At 51.6% G+C, this 19169-nt stretch overlaps 2 protein-coding genes across 9 annotated transcripts in view; one reads left to right on the forward strand and one right to left on the reverse strand.

Annotated features, from left to right (window-relative positions):
* Positions 1–316: 316 nt before the first annotated feature.
* On the reverse strand, positions 317–5833 carry YARS1 (tyrosyl-tRNA synthetase 1). The gene is made up of 14 exons (XM_087760710.1): positions 5746–5833; positions 5574–5638; positions 5145–5291; positions 4862–5037; positions 4498–4627; positions 4080–4160; positions 3663–3755; positions 3325–3460; positions 3029–3114; positions 2414–2549; positions 1939–2033; positions 1611–1804; positions 1331–1472; positions 317–1069 (listed from the first exon to the last, which is right to left on the reverse strand). The coding sequence occupies exons 1-14, from the start codon at positions 5759–5761 to the stop codon at positions 959–961; spliced, it is 1608 nt and encodes a 535-aa protein (XP_087616836.1). The 5' UTR covers positions 5762–5833; the 3' UTR covers positions 317–958.
* The window catches only part of S100PBP (S100P binding protein), a 33249-nt gene continuing 15770 nt past the window's right edge, over positions 1691–19169 (forward strand). For 2 of the 8 annotated variants that reach the window (XR_015705439.1, XM_087760718.1), the window contains exons 1-4: positions 1691–1822; positions 8243–9585; positions 9807–9901; positions 10657–10761. Coding sequence is in view for 7 of the 8 variants with exons in the window: in XM_087760718.1 (XP_087616844.1) it covers positions 8380–9585; positions 9807–9901; positions 10657–10761 (1406 nt within the window). In the remaining variant the exon portion in view is untranslated. The other 6 variants (XM_087760712.1, XM_087760716.1, XM_087760714.1 and 3 more) reach the window with 6 other exon arrangements.

Genomic DNA, 19169 nt, shown 5'->3' on the forward strand with positions numbered 1-19169 from the left:
ACAACAAACCAAACCAAAAGCAACCAACCCTCTGCCGCCGAGCAGCTGCTCAGAGCTCTGTACCTGGCTGGTAAAAACGATGACCGAAGCTTGCTGCCTCCTGTGCTTCCTCGTTTACGGCCACGGCCTCACCACGCGTGGCAGCTTCCCGGCAGTGTCGAGCTCTGGGGCTGGCACAGCTGCCGAGTGGGCTAGCTCACGGCACCGCTGCCCACACGAGGTGGGCACGGGGCTCGGGCAGCACTAAAACAGAGGCGCGGGGCTGGCTGCCAGCTCAGCCGCCTCTCCCCGGACAGATGGACACACCCGGGCGCAGTCAGCGCGACGTTTTATTTGGGTTTACGACAGACAGATGGTTCCCAAGTCAGTGTTTAAGGCCCACGCCCCGCCACGGCCTCCCACGGGCTCAGGACAGACCCGCAGTGCTGCCTGGGCTCCTGGCCAGGGAGCAGCACCAGCAGCGGCCCCAGCCCCGGGGCCACGGAGCCCGGGCAGAGCTGGGGACGGGGCCCGCCTGGCTGCCAGGCGCAGCTGCCCCCAGCTCCGTTAGCAGCAACACAGGTTTGAGCAAGCAGCCTTCCCTCTCTGCCCTCACCGCCAGTCGGGAGCAGCGGGCAGGGCGTCCAGTCCGTGGCAAAACTGGGAGCGAGCCGATGGCCCCAGCATAGAGCCTGAGGCCACGGGCACAAGTCACACAGGTCCCTTAGGTGCGGTGCCACCGCCGGTCCCCAGCGCTGGCCCCAGCCGAGGCACGGACGCTGGCTGAGCAGCCCCAGGGCCAGGGGGATGTCGGAGGCAGCTCCCCGGGTGGGAGGCTGCAAATTCAGTCCCAGAGCCCCCAGGGCTGAGCCCCCGGCTCGGGGCACTGGGGAGGAGATGGCAGAGACCGGGGAGGAGAGCCTGGCTCAGGTGGTGGAGGGGGCCAGGCAGGAGGCGCGAGCAGTGGCTCTGGTGCTTGTTAGCTGATGGTCCCTCCCTTCAGGCTTTTACAGGAGACTCTCCCCAGCTTGGTCAGGAAGTTTCTCTGCTTCCACTGGGCGACGCAGTCCTCGGAGACGCGGAAATCGGCCTGGGGAGCAGAGCAGGGGAGGCAGGGTCAGGCCTGGGCTGCCAGCGGGGCAGCGGCGCCTTGCTCGGCCGGTGGGGAGGTTTGTCTCCTCCATGGCTTTGCTGACAGTAGCAAACACAGGCACTGAGCAGCAAATAGCTAATTTGGAGTCACCCAGAGGTGGGGACAGTGGCATCTATATGGCCCTAAGCACTGCCCCCTTGATGCCTGGAGCCCCAGCTACTCAGAGCTGTGGCCCGGCCCCCCGACGCAGCCCCTCACCTGCAGCTTCTCAAAGACCTTCTTCTTCGGCTTGAGCTCGTCGTCGGGCTCCCCGCCCTCGTAGCCCTCCACGTAGACGCGTTCCCCAGCGCAGCACCCGGCCGGTGGGTCCAGGGGCTCCACCTGCCGCGGCTCCCCCACACTGCAGAGGGGTGCAGAGGAAGCAGAGTCACCCCGAGGAGGTACCCACCTGCCCCCCAGCACCGCCGAGCTCTGGGGCAGGAGAAGGGTCTGGACCGCGCCCCTGGAAGGGTACGGCCCCGACGCCCCCCTCCCTCACCTGGAGGCACACAGCACCATGCCCTGTGACTCCACACCCCTCATCTTCTGGGGTTTGAGGTTGCAAAGCAGCACCACCAGCCTGTCCTGCAGCTGCTCCTTGGGGACGAACTGCACCAGGCCGCTGACCACAGTGCGGGGCTCAGGCTCGCCCACATCGATCTTCTCCACGTACAGGCTGTCGGCGTCCGGGTGCTGCCAAGCAGAAGCAAGGTGAGGAGCAGGGGAGGGGACTGGGGGGGCACAGAAGGGGGCAGACCCCACACACACACCGAGTGCCCATGTCACCACGTGGGAAGGTTACTCCCCTCGCCCCACTGTGCCCACACCTTTTCCACACTGATCACTTTGCCAACGCGAATGTCCAGCCGGGATGGGACCACGTTCTCCGGCTCCGAGTTCTTGGTACCCTTCTCTGCAGGCTCTGCAGTGCAAAGGGAACAGTTGTGCCACGCAGCAGAAGCCCAGGGAGCTGGCCAGGCCCTGGGGAGCACACAGTGACCCCCAAATGCTGGCCCTGGGGCCCGCGGAGTTCCCTGCTTGTCTCTATACCACAGAGCACAGTCCCTCCTCCGCTTTGCCGGCCTCTCAAGCACCAGAGAAGCACGCTGGCACCCGTCCTCTCTGGGGCAGGCAAACACCCCTGGCATTGACCTTTCCTCACCCTTCCCAATGCTCTCCGGGACTGCTCCTGAGACTGAAGTTTCAGAACTTCTCTGTAACCTCAGCCCCTGGAGGGACTCCCTCCCACCCAGCCCCGCATGGCCAGGGCCCCACTTCCCCGAGCTCCCAGCGCCTCCTTACTGGCTTTGGACGGGTTGGGATACGCTGCGTTGGTCAGCTTCTTCAGTTCCGGGCTGTTGAATTTCTCTCTGATGGGGTCAAGCAGTTTGTTCAGGGCCACTTCCACCGAATTCTTCAGGTCTCCGGGATGCACGACCTGTATCGTGACAAACAGACAGGTTCCTGCATGGTTTCCTCCAGGGCACGGGGAGCAGCAGAATTCGTGTCACTGATCTGAGTCCAGAGAGATAGGAACCAGAGACCGCACAGGGTGGGGAGATGAACCCCAGCACTTGGTCTGATTCCCCCTCGGAAAACAAAGCCCCTCTTCTGGACGCTTTTGCTTGTGGCATCAGCTGGGAACAGCTGAAAACAGTTAAACTGCTGCTCTGTTCCAGGATGTGGCCAGCGTGGTTCTGTCCTGCACCGGGACAGCTGGTGCCCCCACATCCTTCACCCATCCTCTCAGCTTCGGGCTCTCCGGGCCGGGAGCACCCTGCCACCCTGCCGCTGCTGGGCCGCGCTCTGCTCCTCACTTTCCCCCGGTGCAGATTTCCATCTCCCACTGCTGCTCGGAGCCCCCCAGCTTGCTCTCAGAAGCCTCAGGGAGAGGGTTCAGTCCCTCCCGGCACTCACCTGCTCAGCAAAGTCCTTCTCCAGGGCCTCGTAGGCTGTGTAGGTTTTGTTTCCTCCCCATTTTTCTTCTCGCAGAACCACAAACTCTGCAATACAGATTTTAAGGCTCAGATTAACCCAAGTGGAGACTCACCCCCTGCTCAGGCAGATAAACCACCCATCCCACTTAGCCCAAGAGCCGAGGGGGACCGCAGCAGGGGCTGGGGAGGGGATGCTCAAGGGCAGCCTGCTTCAGGGGGGACACGCTCCCGTCCCCTCCTCTTATCCCCAGTGCCCGAGCGTGGTGAGCCCCTCACCCGACTTGAGGGGAAAGAGGACATGCTTGATGAAGGAGAGGACACCGTTGTTCTCCACATTTCCTGGCTCGCAGAAAGCCTTCTTCAACTTCTTCTTCACATCCTCCTTGCGGTCCAGAAGGTCAATCTTTGAGTCCTGCAGGAAGAGATTTCCGCAGCCCTTTACCCAACCTCTTGCCCGAAAGACATGACTCATGCTGGAGTTGCTGCAACTTCTTCTTAGACCCCAGTGTGAGCAGAGAGAAGTCACCTTCTCTTGGGGTGCAGCCTCTCCGCCCCCAGCTGTTAACCCGTCCCCCCGTAGAACCCCTGCCCACAGCCACCGTTCAGGGACCAACCTCTTCTGACGAGCTCATTTTGCTGCCTGTCAGACCAGGAACCATCGGGTTCATCAAATGGACGCGCTTGGCATAGCCCAGGGAAGGAAGGTACTGGGAAAAAGCAAGGAAGCAAGTCATGGACAATCCTCTTCTGAAGATCAGCTTTAACTCACAATCCCCGTTTGCTCCTGGCTCCACATAACTTGGGGACCCAGAAAGCTATCGCGAGTTCCCAAGGTGCTGACAACCACAGCCAGGGAGGGGTGGCAGCACACCAGAGCCCTGTAGACCCCGAGAGCAACAGCAGGAGCTGTGAAGGGCACTGTGGTAACAACTGAAATCACAGACACCCTTCTCCCAATGGATTAGCGAGTGTTCGAGCCCCGAGCCAGGCACCAGCATCGCAGGTGGCTCAGAAACACCCCCGTTCCTCACCTTCTCTGCAAAGGTGAATATCTTCCTCTGATCAACTCCTCCAAACTGTGCATCAACCTTGAGGTACTCCTCGTCCAGGGCCTGCAGAGAGACACCCACAGCCTTGAGACTGCACCCAAGGCTCCACGCTCTGGCTGTGCTCAGCCTTTGGAGGTCCTGCCCGGCCCCCAGGATCTGCCCGGCCTCTGCCAGGGCCCTCCCACCCTGGGAAGGACGGGAGCTCTCTGGACTGCCGGCTGCCCTGCAGAGTCACTGCAAAAGCAGCTCTGTGCTCAGGTTATGCTTTGTGCTGCTGCCAGGTGTAATTTTGAGGTGCAGTGTAATGACCGTGGTGTTCAGCCTCGCGCGTCCCTGCAGTCCTAGCTTCACCCAGCACCTCCCCAGCCAAGAGGCTCTGCCGACCTGCCTCGCCACGCACCTGCAGGCCCGGGTAGAGCAAACCGCTCAGCAAGGGGTGCTCCACCTGCTTCACCACCTCCGCTCCCGCCTTCTTGGCGTCGTGCTGCGTCACCACGGACGAGAGGCGGTACACATCCAGCGTGTACTCCCTGTGGGAAGGGACAGCGCTGTTAGCACCGGGGCGGGCGGCATCTTTTAGAGCTGCTCCATGTAAACACTGGTTCTGGCCACATCCAAGAGGAGCCAAGGCCTGGAGGCACCTTCGCTTTGTTCCCTGAATGACAGTGCCGGGGAGCAGGCTCAGGAATGGGGCAAGCTCAGGAAAAACAGAGCCCCAGGTCGGGCTCTTCCTTCCCGAGAGGACCAGGCGCCCCAGGACTCACTTGCTGAGCTGGTAGTCAGTGCCCCGGACAAACTTCAGCTTTTCCAGGGGCACCCCAATGCTCTCCAGCATGGCTTTGATCACGTTCTCATAATAGCGGGTGCGCAATTCCAGCAGCTCCCAGGGGGCCTTCATGTTGTCTAGGTAAGCATGGAGGTCAGCAAAGAGTATCGTCACCTAGTACGGAGGGGGACAGAGTCAGTGCTCAGGGGAACTGCACGTTCTCACCCACCAGTGTGGTGACAAAGTCCTGCGGGGTCCGAGCTCCCGGCCTGGCCACCTACCTCACACCCTGCCTTCAGGAAGTCTGCGATCTTGGACATGGGCACGAAGTAGGCCACGTGCGGCTTGCCCGTGGTGGCGGTCCCCCAGTAGATCTTCAACTCTCGCTCCTTCAGGATGGCCATGAGCTTATCCTCCCCCAGCACCTCCTGTGGAGCACGAAGCCACCCGGGACAGCTGAGCCTCCCCGGGAACACGCTGGGGGAGGACGTGGGCAGGACAACGTCCCACTGAAGGGCCGAGTCCCGGAGCCGTGCCCAGGCTTTAGCGCACCCTGCCTGTCCTCGGGGCTCCTGCCGGGTCCGGAGGCTGATCCGGGCCCCCTCCGCTACGCCCAGGACCTGCCCCGGCCCCGATCCCCCCGTGCCGGCCTGCCCCGGCCCCGATCCCCCCCGTGCCGGCCTGCCCTGGCCCCGATCCCCCCCCAGCACCTGCAGGTTCCGGGTGATGAGGTGATACTTCTCCTGCGGGCCGGGCGCGGGCTCCATGGCGGCGGCTGCAGGGAACGAGACAGCGTTACCGGAGGCACCGACCCCCCGGAGCCTCCCGGGGCCCGGCCCGGTCCCGAGGCCGCCCCGGTTCCCCCGGCCCGGCCCAACCAACCTTCCCCCGGTTGCATCAGCTCCGCTCGGTGCTCGCCTGCCGCGCCTGGACGTCACTTCCGCCGCCCGAGCGCCGAGCTGCCGATGAGGAGGAGGCGGGGCGCGCGCAAGGCATTGGGGCGGGGCCGGGCTCCGCCAATGAGGAGGTGGCTCGCGCGGGGCGGGGCGGGGCCGGGTCGCCCGCGCCGTTAAGATGGCGGCGGGTGAGCGCAGCGCGGCCCGTTCCGCCGCCAGGCCACGGCCGTTCACTCGTTTTATTACAGCTTTTTGTTTATTCATTTGGGTCTTTTTTTAACTCCTTTTCCCGGGTCGGGGCTCGGGGGGACACGCGGCGCCTGGGAGGGCCGGGCCTGGCCGGGAGGAGGAGCCGGGGGCGGGCCGGGGCGGTGCCCGAGGGCTGGGGCTCTGAAGGGGGCCGCTGGGGTAAGGGGCAGGCCCGTAACGGGTACGAGGAGACCCGTGACTGAGAGAGGGCGAGGTCAGGGAGCTGCGGGGGTGAGAGGCTGCTTTTGCCTCTCTGCTCTCGGGTGAGGTGAGAGCAGGACCGCCACGGCTCCAGATTTTGCTTTTTTCAGAGGAGATGCCTCCTGTGGCGGGCAGATCACGGGGCTGAGGGCAGTGTTACCCCGTGGGCCGTGATTGTTTTCTCTAGCAGGTGCCCCCTGCTCCCCGTTCTCTCCTCAGGGAGCAGATCCTGGAGCAGTGCAGCGCTGCAGGCTTGTGAGGGCTGTGGCTGGCTGCGGGGAGGGGAGCAGGCAAGGTGGCCAGTCCACGAACCTTGGCAGAGCTGTGTTTCTCAGTAGCTTTGTCTTTTGATCTCATTATTTACTGAAGCTGTGCTAGAAACCCACGTAAAGCATGTGTAACTTTCCGAAGAGCCTTCCTTTGGCAGCCCCTAGGAGCATGGCCCATCCGTGGCTGGTGCTTTTGCAGTTGGGGTGAGCTGACTCCAGCGTGGCTTGACCACACAAGCACCAGTGCTGGTGACAGGGTGGCAGCCGGCAGCCTCGTCTTATATCAGTTTAAGAACCATTTAAACTGTTACCGAGCATTACCCTGGTGTAAATCTTAAAACGGCCCCGGAATTCAACACGCTTCTGTGGGGAATGGCAGGGTTCTTGCTCTGGGCTCATGCATAATCGGTCACGTAGTTACCCGAGTTCTGCTTCCAGAATCAGTTGATGTGGGGCTGAAAGTGCAGACCTGGCATAGGTTGCAGTTAGATGAACTGGGAAGGTCACAGCAGTAAAGAAACCATTTCCTTGCCTGCAAGCTGAGCACGTCAACATCTCCAAATGTACCTTTTGTAAGCCAGTTCCAGAAAAAAGGCTTAAAATGTTTGGTTCTCTTTCAAGTCCTTACTGGTTAGGAGCTAGATTATCAGACTGCTACACTCTGTAGGACTAAATCCACTTTAATTTGGTTTTATTTGCCTTTTGTTTCTCCTTGAAGCACTGGAGCACTTGTAGCTAAATTGCAGGACTCCAGGCAAGTACTGCCTAGCGAGGACTGCCCGTGACTCCATATGTTCTTGTATAGGTTTTGTACGTACGTAGGTGATTCCCAAGGTATTTTCTTTCTTCAGTGTGGTTACAGCATTATTCTGAAAGTGCTGATTTTTATTATTTGGACAGAATGACAAGAGGAAGCAGCAGAACTGCCTGGGTTTTGTTCCTGGAGTACGTAACCCCCCCCTTTTTGAAAGCAGTAGGTAGTCAAACCAACGGAAAGACAAAAGCTATTCCTTTAAATCTGTTGTCAAAGAGGACAGGAAATACCTTTCCTTAGTCCAGATTCTCCTGCTGGGTGAGAGTCAAATGCAGGGCTTTCAGGTCAAAAGATTCCTGTTAGTGTGAGTCCTCGCTAAGAGGAAAACAGGGTTTGTTTGTGAATACTTTTAAACTATTGAATTTGACAGGAAGGTTCTTTATCTTCTGATCTGTCATTATCATATGCATGTTGTATGAGTGTGTTAGTGACTAATATGCTGCTGAATGTCCTTTTAGCTCCCTCACCGTTACTCTTCCGTTGCTCAGTTTTTCCTAACCCAAAAAAGACTTTTTATTTGTTTAGTATCTTTGAAGGACGGAGGTGGGGGTTGGGAGACTGGGAGGGCCTGTGAGGCTTCATTTAATACATAAAGTGTGCTCTGTGCTTTAAATGTAAGGTTGTAAAGAATGTAATTTGCGAATACTGGTGGCTGGTGTTAGGATGACTGATTTACAGCAGCTTTGGAGGAGATGGTACAGACTGTGTTGATGATTGGGGCCTGTATTAGTCCTGCTTGATAAAGCCAAACAACCTGAGAACACTCACGGAATGAGGGACTGGTTGTTGTTACGTGTTGTTAAGACCTAAAATGGTCAGGAGTAGAGGTCACGGAGACCAGGGAGTTAAAATTGTTGTGCCTCAGCTCGTGTTTTTGCCTTCCCTGTTATATTACTGCATCTTTGGAAAACAGACGAGTGTCTTTTATTTAAGATGTCTTTTGCTGGCAGGCTGGAGCTGACTCCTGCTGATTTCTTTTCTGAAAGGGCTGATCAAAGGGCACCAGGATCAGATGAGCTTCAGAACAGGCTTCTAGAGCTGTAAGCAGAAGGCACAGGGTCACTGAGACACAGGAACCGACAGCAACATGGATAACCATTCCCGTCACACCTTTGGGCATTGTCTTTGTCATGAATTTAAACCTACTGTTCATAATACAGTTGCCAGGGCCAAAAGGCTGTTGGATTCCGCAGAGCAGGTTCAGGCCCTGCAGTCGGCTAAGAAAGCCTGCGTGTTGAGTCATCACGGTAGCACTCCAGATCCATCAGAGAAACTGCTGCTCTGTTCCCCAGATTCTGCCTGCTTTCAAGGATCCTCTCATTTTCTGGATGATACTGGCCACGATGACCTTGTTGCCAGTTCTTCTGCATCAAAATACGATGATGTAGCCATTTCTCTAGATACAACCAGATGTTTTGACGATAGCGAGCCAGATGACTCCTTGTTGGAACTGTCAGACAGTGAAGAAGGGAATTCTCCTTTCAATTACACTGAGGAAGAGATCCAGGAAATCTTGGCAGATGATTGCGTGGAATCTGAGCGGTACCTAACTAGAAAAAGCACTCTGAGCCAAAATGCAAATGGAGGGAGTGAAAAGGACAAGAGCAGCAGCTGCACTGGGGCATCAGTCATCAGCGAAGACACAAACGTAGCCTCAGAGATCGCAGAGAAACCAAACGAACCTCTGTCCGGAGAGTGTTCTTCAGTCGGTTTGGAATGTTATCCTAGCCTTTCGAATGAAAGTGTTAGTTTGGATGAGAACCATCTGCAGTCAGCCCAAGTAACTCGCATGTTGTTTGACCTTGACATTCAGGAGCTTCTGAGTCTTAGCCCAATTGATGCTGACTATGCGGATCAGCCTCTGGAGGACTGTTGTTTGGAGGAAGCCGAAAGAGAAGCTTCGGAAGCAATCGTAAATGATTGCCTAGAGTACGATAAAACTGCTAGTAGCTGTGATCTCGAAGAATCCTCGGAGGGGCTGATGCCTAATGGCTGGCAAAGCCTGGGCGTGGATTGCCTGAGCAAGACTCCCTTTGCAAGCAGAGATGTCTCTAACTTCTGTGGCGATCATGTGGAAAGGTCCCTGCCCTCTTCTGACCTTGCCTGTGGCCAGAGCGCAGCTGAGGAGAGCTCAGCACCTGTGTTGCCGAGGTGCCCCACGCCATCTTCTGGGTCCAGAAACCAAGAACTTTCCAAAGCAACAAAGAGCTGTTTTTCAAGGGAATTAGACTCTCCAGAGGATGATGGGGGGCAGGAATCTTCAGAACTTGAACAGCGATCAAACAGCATTAAAGTAAACACGCCTCTTAATTCTTGTAATTAAATGTTTTTAATTCCATTCCTTTTGATTTGTACTTGCCGTAATGTCCATATGCACACAAGTGTGCAATTTCACACAGCAAGGGAAGGTTTTTGAAGCGGAGGAAAGTGAGATTTTTATATAATTGTATAAGCAAGACTTACATGGAATGATTTTTTATTAGGTGTTAATCCCCTTTTTCCTTATCTTTCTAGTTAAGTGATACAGCTGTCGGCCAGATTGGGCAGGAAGAGACAACCAGTGGGAAGAAGCCTGGCAAAGTTATTCCTGTGCCACGGGAGGAGGAAAGGTAATTTCTTAGGAGTCTTTAAATGCCTTTGCACTCTGAAAAATGTCCCAGCAGTTTCCCAAGCCAGTTTGGTTGGTTGTGTGCTGCTGGTTTTCTCTTTACTTTTTTCTTAAGGTGCATTGAAATGGTGGGAAAAGTACTTAATATTTTACCCTGTAAGATACCGTAAGAGGGGGAAGAATATAGGGCTGGTCCAAATAAGAAAGAAGGTTGCTAAGGCAGTCCTGCGCAGTGGTCTGCAGGGCAGAGGAGATGTTTGTGCTGCCTTGGCTTGGTGGCCGCTCTCCTTCTGGAGTGGTTTCCGGCAGATGGCAGCAGCAGAGCAGCGCCGGGTGCTGGGCAGGGATGGTTGTCTTCTGTTCTCCGATGCTCCTGGGCCTGGAGTTGCCAGTTGGGTGGTCCTTCCCCGTGGCCGCTGCGGACCTGCTGCACTCAGATGTTCTGTGTGTTGCCATTCCCAGCGTGGCCTTGAGTAACGTGAAAAATCTGCTGCTTTTGAGGGCTCGCTGCAGGTTCATGGCTTGTTAATCAGGACAGTGCCTTGCTGGTTCTCTCAGCTGACACTCTGTCCTGCTTTGCTCTCAGAATCTTTGCAGCTTTATTCGAATAAATACTTTTATTTTTGCAATCGTAGAATAGTGCTACAAGAAGTTCATGTCTGTACTAGTTCTATAGGACACTTTGTCCCCTCTGTCTTCTGTAACCTAATTGGACAAATTGTCTAAAAAAAATTAACGCTGTCTTTCATTTTAAAGCCTGAATCAACAGACGTGCATTTCAGAAGCGGAGCTTGAGCAAAAGAAACATTTCTATCCGGAGTGTGCACGTCCACATGAAGAAAACGGTAGCTCCTACGCCAGGTAACCCCCGGATGGGATGGGGTGAGGCTGTACTGGGGAGGGCAGAGTGGAGGACAGATGTCCTAGCAGGCCTGGCTTGCTGAACTTGTATTCGTTGATGTTTTGAACGTACTCGTTTTTCGGAGGGAAATAAAAAGGGCTTGCTACACTTGCTAGCACTACCATGCACAGAGTTCCCCCACAGCAATCAGTCTTGTTCCAGGACTGGTTCAGATGAGTTTCATAGTTTGGAAAACCTGGGAAACATTATCCAGGGGGCTTGCTGCAGTAAATCCGGGGTGCTCCCAAACCAGGCCCGTGTTACCTGGGAAGAGCAGAGCTGAGCTCTGGCTTCTTGTGTTGGGAGGTAACTTGTTCTTGTCAGTCCACAACTATAAACCCCAACTCAGGGAATATTTAGCTTAAGTGCTGAGATTTGGGTTTATTATTGACACCTTCTACACATTGCCTCTTTCAATGGTATCATCCAAGAGGTATCAACTGTGGAGGTTTAAAGGAGGATGTCTGTAAAGAGCAGGTATGGCTATCGGCTGAAGAGCAGTATCTGACGGGTTGATGGGTGGAACTGGGGTGTTCTGCAGGGCAAAGAGTGTTCTGGTAGCTTCCAGAGATGGCCTCCCACTGTGGTTATTCCGAGTGTTCATGAATGCAATAATTGTCATTTCTTGAGAGTTAGAAGAAACTGACAGTTTTGTGGCTCGTCGCATGGAGCCTGCACTTATCTGGGCAGCACGAGCAGCTGCATAGCCACGGGGCTGCTTTCCAGTGTATGAATACAGCATAAGTAATGCAGAGGGGACTATGCAAAGAAAGCTAAAATGGCCTGTTTTCTCTTCCTTTCAAATTAAAAATGCAAGACGTATGTTCTGAGTCACAGAAAATCAGGCAAGAGCTCCAAATGAACAAGGCTGGTGAGTGAAATAGAGATCTGTTTTGCTGGGGAAGAACATTGTCTGTGATGCACACAATTTGATTTTCTTATTAGTGCAAGCCTCTCTTATTCCGAATAGCTGTAGGCTTGGAATTCAGCCCGACAGACAGCGTGGGCTTTCCCAGTTGTCACAGAAAAGCCCTCAGTGGGCTGACTTTGACCCTGTATGGTACTTCTGCGCACCTGAGTCTGCAGCAAAGTCTTGTATATCATTTGCGTAGGAGACGCAGAAATGCAGAGTGATCCCAAGAAATTCCCAAACGAAAATTAGCAGGCTTCAGAGCCAATAAGGGAATTCCCTTCGGGAAGCAGTAACTAATATATTGCTGCTACAAATCTTTAGCTCTGTTTTGTATTGCAAATCTCCTGGCATTTGTCTTACGGTAGTGTTTGACTTTGCTACCCCCTCTTCTACATGATCTTTCTGCTCGTCCTTGTATCCTGTCTCTTCCTCCTTGCTCGTACGTTGTCTGGGTGAATTACAGGCTGACTACAGCAGAGGCTGTATCTTTTCACTTATCTGCATGGTATCTTGCACTTGCAGGTTCTCTATAAATACAATTTTCTTATATCTGTGTTGAGTGAGTGTGTTGCACTGACTACCGCATGTGCAAACTTTGAACATCGACTAGTTGGAAGAAATCCTTTTGTATTCAGAGTAAACTTCTCACATCTAGCCGTCTCAAGTGAGCTGGGAGATAACGCGTGGTTCTGGTTGTTCTTTGTCTCCTTCTAGTTTATAGAGGATATTCAATCTGAATAGATAAATTTATTTGCAGCCTCCTATAGGAATCGAAATGCTGCTGAGGCTGTGTTGTAGCAGATGTAAAAATGAGATGTGATTTGAACATCTGCTTGGAAATGGGTGGCTGGAACTGATAATTGACCACAAAAGATTTCTGCCAGCTGACCATTTGTTAGCATTCACACTTCATTATTGCCCTTTATCCAACAGTAAATAGAATCATATCCTTGATGAGATCCTCCTCGGCAATTCTGGTTAGTTCTGTATCAGTCTACAGAAGTAATGAGGCTCCTGCTTTTATAACTGTGACTCTTGGCACTGAGCGTTAGCACTCTGCTGCCTGGTCTTGTCCTCGGCCATGTGCGTAGCTGGATAGGCCTATTTTTAACTGGGCGGGAGAAGGACAAACTTAACAGAAAAAGCATTTCTCTCTCTAAACATCGCCTTCTCTTGGTTTCTACCCAAACATCTGTACTGGAGATCTGCTTTCACAGGTCATTACCATTGCAGTTGTGCATATGGGATAGTGCTTGCACCACCTGCTGCTCAGACAAGTATTCTCATGTCATTTGGAGCGGTGTCACTCTCGGCAGAGTTGTGCACCCCTGGGTACCTGGGAAGCTGAGCTGGCTCCTGTCCGACCTCCAGCCACTGCTTTCTCTGCTTCTGCTAGCAGGACTCCACCAGGAGTTCTCCTTGAGGGTTGGTGGGTTTGGTAGAGGTTTACGATGCTTAGCAATTGTATCAGACTTCTTACAACCTGGGAGAAACCTGATAAATTATTTTCTTGGATCCCTCTTGAATCAAAGGCAGAGGAGGAGGAGGAAATACCTTATAGTCACAGACCATCTGGTCTTACTGTGATAACAAAGATCAATATCTTTAAAAAATAAACACACCAGGTTTAAGGTGATGCAAAGGGAGAATAGTAGAAGGGAACATATGGAGAAACAAATCTGTGAAATACAAATGAACGCTGTGCCTTGAAACAGTCTGGTCTGTTGATTGATACTGAGCTGGCTGAGGAAGAAACTTGAAACAGTTCTTACCTGCCCAAACTCATTTTGCTTGAATGCAAAGCATGCAGGGAAGGTGCAGGACTTGGGCTGCGCTGACATAAAGGAAGAATTACATTTATGGCTGAGCCTAGGAGGGAGGTTTCACTTCAAAGCAAATTAAATCCACCTACAAACCCTAAATTTCAAGAGGGATGTGAGATGGGGTTTGGAGTAGGGGATGGGGTAGGAACTGATAAAGCAGATTGCAAGGAGGCTTATGGTGAGTGGAGTGGTGGGAGGAATTAGCTGCTCTTAGCAGAGTGTGATACTCCCTCATCTACACGACTGGTCCAGGGGCTTCTCTAGTGGCAAACCAGAAGGATTCGGTTTGCAGGTACTTTTGCTGAGATAATCAGAGCTGCTGGTTTCTAAATGAGAGCGGAACTTGCCTGAAAATCTCATCCTAAATCTGTGGTTTGGTCTCAACTGTTGTGGAAGGATGGGGGATGGACTGTGTCTGAGGAGAAAGAAATCAAAATATTTTCAGTTCTGTTCCATGGCAGTTCACTTTATCTGGGGTGTCGTTGTCCCCTTTCCTCGTGTAATGGCCGTAAGGATTCCTGCTCTGAGTCTTGGGTTAGCTACGTGAGGCACTGTGGTCACAGCTCCCTCCAAATACTTCACGGGGTTAGTCTGCTCCCCTGACTTCGCCCCTTGTAGAGGAGCTGAAACCTCGTACTGGTGTGAAGTACCATGAGTCATGGTGGTAGTTTGCACAACTTCTTGTCTCCCCTCAGGTGCGAGGGTGAGGGGTGCACCCCTGACACTAAGAAATGACCCCCCTGTTTCCCTGACCCATTTTACTGTGACTCAGAATGGCAAAGGAGGGGGATTTCTGTGTAGGAAGGCTGCGAATTTGTGAAAAGTGATTTCTTCATCTTGCATCAGCTTATTGCAGACAACATGAATTGGTGCGTCGCAGGGTTTGCCTTTTGTTAGCTGTCTTGGAGTGCCTCCCTTCTTCCTCAACCATGCAGTCTGAAAACACGGATTTTTTTCAAGAACGCTTCTGAAATCTTTTCTGGAAGTATCTTTTTTTTTGACAAGAAGTTATTTCTTTGGGTAAATAAAAGCCGATACTGCAGTTTATGAAGGAGACCTAGATTTGCTCAAGAGACGCTGTGTTCCCTGGGAAGGAAGTGGTGGTACGCAGAACCGTGATTCACATTAACCACATGACTGCAGCGGCAGGATGGAAAAACCTTTGAGTTTCGACTGGGCAAGGACACACCGTTCTGTACTGCGAGCACCTCGAAGCAGTGGACTTCAGGAAGGGCAGGATTCCAAGGAAGTTGCCTTCCAGTGAGCTGTCATACCTGTTCTGAGCGAGCAGAAGGGCAAAAGCGACAGCAAGGCTGGAGTCACTGGTTGTTTCGTATTTTGTGACACGAATTCAAAGATTCTTGCGTTCTGCTGAACCATCTCTTGCCAAGGATTCGCTGTGCAAGGCCTTCAGATCTGCTCTTTTGGATAGAGGGGCTTGTTCTGTGTACACAGATAGCGCGGGCTGTAAGTTCAGTAGTACTGGAGCGCTTGAATAATGAGTAAAGGTTTGGTCTCTGTGACCCTCGTAACCCTGACCTAGAAAGACCTCCTGGGAGCAGCCTGTATGATCCAGTCACAACCTAGCTTTTCTCAACCTTATGATAAATACATGTTGAGCGAAACACAGGTATCTCTCCCCAGCGGTTGGCATGAACAAGTTGCTTTGCTGGCTTGAGACCTCTCTGGTCACCGGCTGCTCTTGCTGAACAACTGCTGTAGAAATTAAACTCTCCGTGTTGTGGATGTGCTGACCCCGTGCCAGCCATGTGCTCCTTCTCCTAACCAACTGTTTGATAGTGTGTTTGCAGGAATGACCCTTGTGGTTGTTCATTCTTCAGATAGGTCTACAGTTTATAAATGCTATTTCCCAAGTTACGCTGATGCCTGGGCACAAATAAAAAACCAAGACAGCAGAGTTGGCTTTTTTCAAAATGCAGAAGGGGCAAAGCAGCCTCTAATGATGTGGAAAAGCTTTGTAACACTCTGAGGCCTGGAGATAACCAAGCTTGTTGAAAAGTAATTTGTTTTTTAATCTTCCTCCTGTAAGACTGCTTAAAGTTTGTGGGATTTTGTCGTCTTATTTCAGAACGTGCTTAGATGTAGCAAATGAAAGTACTTAGCGTGTGTACAGCCCTTCGTAAGGAAAATTTACCTCTTGTTTAAACTGCTGTGTAGTGAAGCCCTCAGCCTTCTCTGCTGGGCCCGGGAGAAAGAGCTTTGCAAAGAAGGTGACAAAACACGAGGCAGTGCCCCTGAAAGGGCAGGCTTCAAACTTGCATATTGTTACTTACCAAGGTGCAGCCTTAGAATGCAGTTTCGCTTTTAAAACCTCGTAACAAGGAAATTAGGTACCAGCTGCGAGCCCCAAGGAATGGGGAAGGCATTTTCAGAGAAGGTGCTGTTCCAGCCTCTCATACCTATGCTTCTCTTGTGTTTAACTATTTTACTTACTTTTGCAGAAATTACCCAAGGTCCACCGAGAAACCCACCCAAAAGTACAGCCTCACACAGTGGGTGTGCAAGAACTTGGCCAACCACCAGAGCATTCCTGACCGCTTCCAGCATAGCCCCGTCACAGCCTTTTCTAATGTCTGATTTTGCTGCTGAGGGACTGTGCTGGTTCTTGTTCTGCATTTAGAGTTGTTCTTAGTTGTTCTGGTTTTGAGCATCTTGTATTTTCATAAGTTGTTTTCTGATCTGTTTTTAATAAGGCCAATGGAAGTTTCTGTGTTGTAGAAACATTTGGAATGGGTTTTGAAGTGCAATTTAAATGTGATCTGTTTTGTATAGGTAACGTCTATGTTTTGCATCAGTGTTATCCTTTGAACTGAAAACAACCTCCTCACAGTGTAGGTAACATGTAGTTGGTGTTCAGGAGGCAAGATTGCATATTGGATGTGAGGATGTAATATTTCCATGATGGAAACTGGAAAATTTGCTTTGAAGTGGAAAAACTTTTCTTTAAAGCTTGGACCTAAACCTTAGCATTAAATCTCCTACAGTGTTTGGGCTCCCTCTGAATAACATTAAGGTTTTACATCGTAAAAACAGCTTGTGGCTGCTGTCCCCCTCCATTTGGCAAGGACAAAGTTGTGTTTATTTACTGTAAACTCAGGAGCAGCTGTTGATTTACCTGGTTTGGTTATGTCTTGTCTTGTTCTGTTGTTCTTTCCCTCCCTGAAAAGTTTGCCTTTTTTGATTGTTTTTACTTCTTTAATTTGTAACTTTTCTTGTAAAAATGTTTCATGAGATTTTCACTTCAGTTTATAAATATTTTGCACCTGTTTGATGTCGGTTTTTTTTTCTGCTGTGTTATTGTAAGGTTCTCCCCTTTCACTTGCCTGCTTTCTGGAGTGCCCAGAAGAAGGTGACCTCGTGGTCATTTAAGCTACGCTGTCCGACAGCAACTACTGGTCTCTGTGCTGCCTCCATCTCCCTCCCTAACAGAGCATAGAAACTCCAAATTATTTGGAGGATTTGTAAATAATTTGTAAGAGATAAGTTGATCTTCTGCAAAGTGCTCTTCCCGGGGGTGCTAGCAGGGCCTACACAGGCCTTATGAACCCTTCAGGCATTTATGGGTGGCTTTCAGAGAGCAAATTAAGTTATTCATGGAGGAAATTGTACTATATTTTTATTACAGTAATTTGAATTTTTTGGTGACACTTTTGGCTACTGTAATTTTAAAGAAATAAAATTTAGGTGCAGTACTAATGTTTTTCAATGTTGTGGTTCCTATATTTCATTATTTTGCCCTTCCGTAGCACCTTTCAAATCCGGAGCAGGCCAGGAGGAGGTGGCTTTAAAAAGCGAGCAAAGTTTGTCACTGTCCTAGATGTGCAGTGACTGAGGCACAGAGAATCGAAGTAATTTGTCCAAAGGATAAGCAGCGAAGCTTGGAACAGAGCCTGGTATTGCCTGACTGCCCTAACTCCTAGATATTACTGCCTCCATTAACGAAGTAATCCATATACAGCAATTTCGTGGGGCGGGGGATGTCTGGTTTTGTTTTTCTCATGGGTGGTGCATGCTCAGCGTTCGGGCTTTGTTCCAATAACTGATCTCCTCCGGTTAATAAGATGTTCTTAATGCCAGCGTAGCCTCTGATGCGACTTTTACCACTGTAAATTTTGCTCGCAGGGAGCCGTGCATAGAAAGAGAAGGTGACATCCCTTGGCAGCCATCGACGGGGTAGCATGGGGGTTGTTAGTACGTGGCGGCTGTTGTCCTTTAAACCAGTGAATCCCGCGTATTAAATTGAAGAGGCGTCTCTGAAAAAGGAGTAGTTTTCTTGTGGTCCTGAGGGCAGTTTTGTGTGCTGTCCAGGTTGTTTTCATATCTGGAAAGTCCTCCTGCTCCTAATAGATGCATAATAAAGGAAGGAAGAAGTTTGCTTCAAATTCCCTTGTTCTTGTCATTTTGCAAAGGCAAGTGGGACGGCAGGAGTGTGACTGCAGAGCCCCTCCCTCCCCCCACCTTGCAAAAGCCGACTCGCTTGCCTGCTGGAGGGTTTATCTGCTATTAAACTGCTAACAGACTGTCTCTTTGAGGGCCCAGAAGCAACGCAGGCCTGCAGCAGCTGTTGCAGTCGCGTACTGCCGGGGTAGTGAAGCTCCGTCTCGAGCAGTGATCGATGGTCGCTGCTGATCAGCAGTGATACAACGGAGCAGGAACGGAGCGGTAGGAAGACCACAGGCAATCTGCTCCCTTTGCTCTGCACGCTGAGGTGTTGCCTTTTATGCATTCAGAGCTACCCATGCTAGCTGTCTTGATTTTGTTATCTATCTCTTTATGAGATTATTATTAAGTGATGCATAGCCGTCAGGATGTTATTTATATTAGCCTTCTCTTAAAGCAGGCATTCTGTTGCCAGTTCAGCCATGCTGAGAAAATGAAATTATTCTGAACAGGCAGCGCCTTACCATGACAGCAAGATGATGGTGTCTGTACGTGTGCTGTGTCTAAGGCCAGCTTCCCTGCGCTGGAGGACCTCGGGCAGGAGAACGTGTGGTTTGTGCTCTTTGTGAATGTAAATCTCTCGCGTGAATGAACACTGCCATGGAGCGGCTCTGCACTTTGTAAAGGCTTTAGGCTTCTGGGCAGCCTTATTGCTGAAGATTTCATTCTTTGACATTGCAAACGTGATTCGTTTATGCTGAACGGTAGAGATACTGCAAGGGGAGGGAGAGATTGTGTATTAAGCCTTTGCGGAAGGACGGACTGCATGTTTGCTGCTGCAGCGTAGCCAAGGGCTCTGTTCATGATTTTTGCTGTAGTAGAATCCAGCAACATCAGATAAGATTGGAGGAGACTCTTTTGTGCGAGCCCTCCGTGAGCTCTGTGATTAAAAATCTTACAATTAAAAATTTCATAACATTCATCAATGTATCGCAGTCTAACAGCAGCAGCTAGAAGACAATGAGACTGAAATTAAACTACTGCGTGGCTTTTTCTGTCCTCCTCTCAAAAGCTCACCAGCTCTTCCCTACTTTTGTGCCGTAAGGTAACTCTAAACGGGAGGAGGAAATTATGTCCTGAAATGTGAAATAGTGGAAGCTGGTAATATTCTCCCTTTGGTTCGAGAGGCTGTCTAGTACTATGCTGGCTGCATCCTCTGCAAAACAGGGCT

This window comes from Nipponia nippon, unplaced genomic scaffold (assembly GCF_047370975.1).
Source record: "Nipponia nippon isolate SJK-2023a ecotype South Korea unplaced genomic scaffold, ASM4737097v1 scaffold_23, whole genome shotgun sequence".
NCBI classification, from domain to species: Eukaryota; Metazoa; Chordata; class Aves; order Pelecaniformes; family Threskiornithidae; genus Nipponia; species Nipponia nippon.

Excerpts from the sequence above, each read along its gene's own strand:
- YARS1 (XM_087760710.1), bottom strand. Across the intron at positions 2,550-3,028 it reads AGAAGGACTTTGCTGAGCAG|GTCGTGCATCCCGGAGACCT; the intron begins GTGAGTGCCGGG and ends GTCACGATACAG. Across the intron at positions 1,805-1,938 it reads AAGTGATCAGTGTGGAAAAG|CACCCGGACGCCGACAGCCT; the intron begins GTGTGGGCACAG and ends TCTGCTTGGCAG.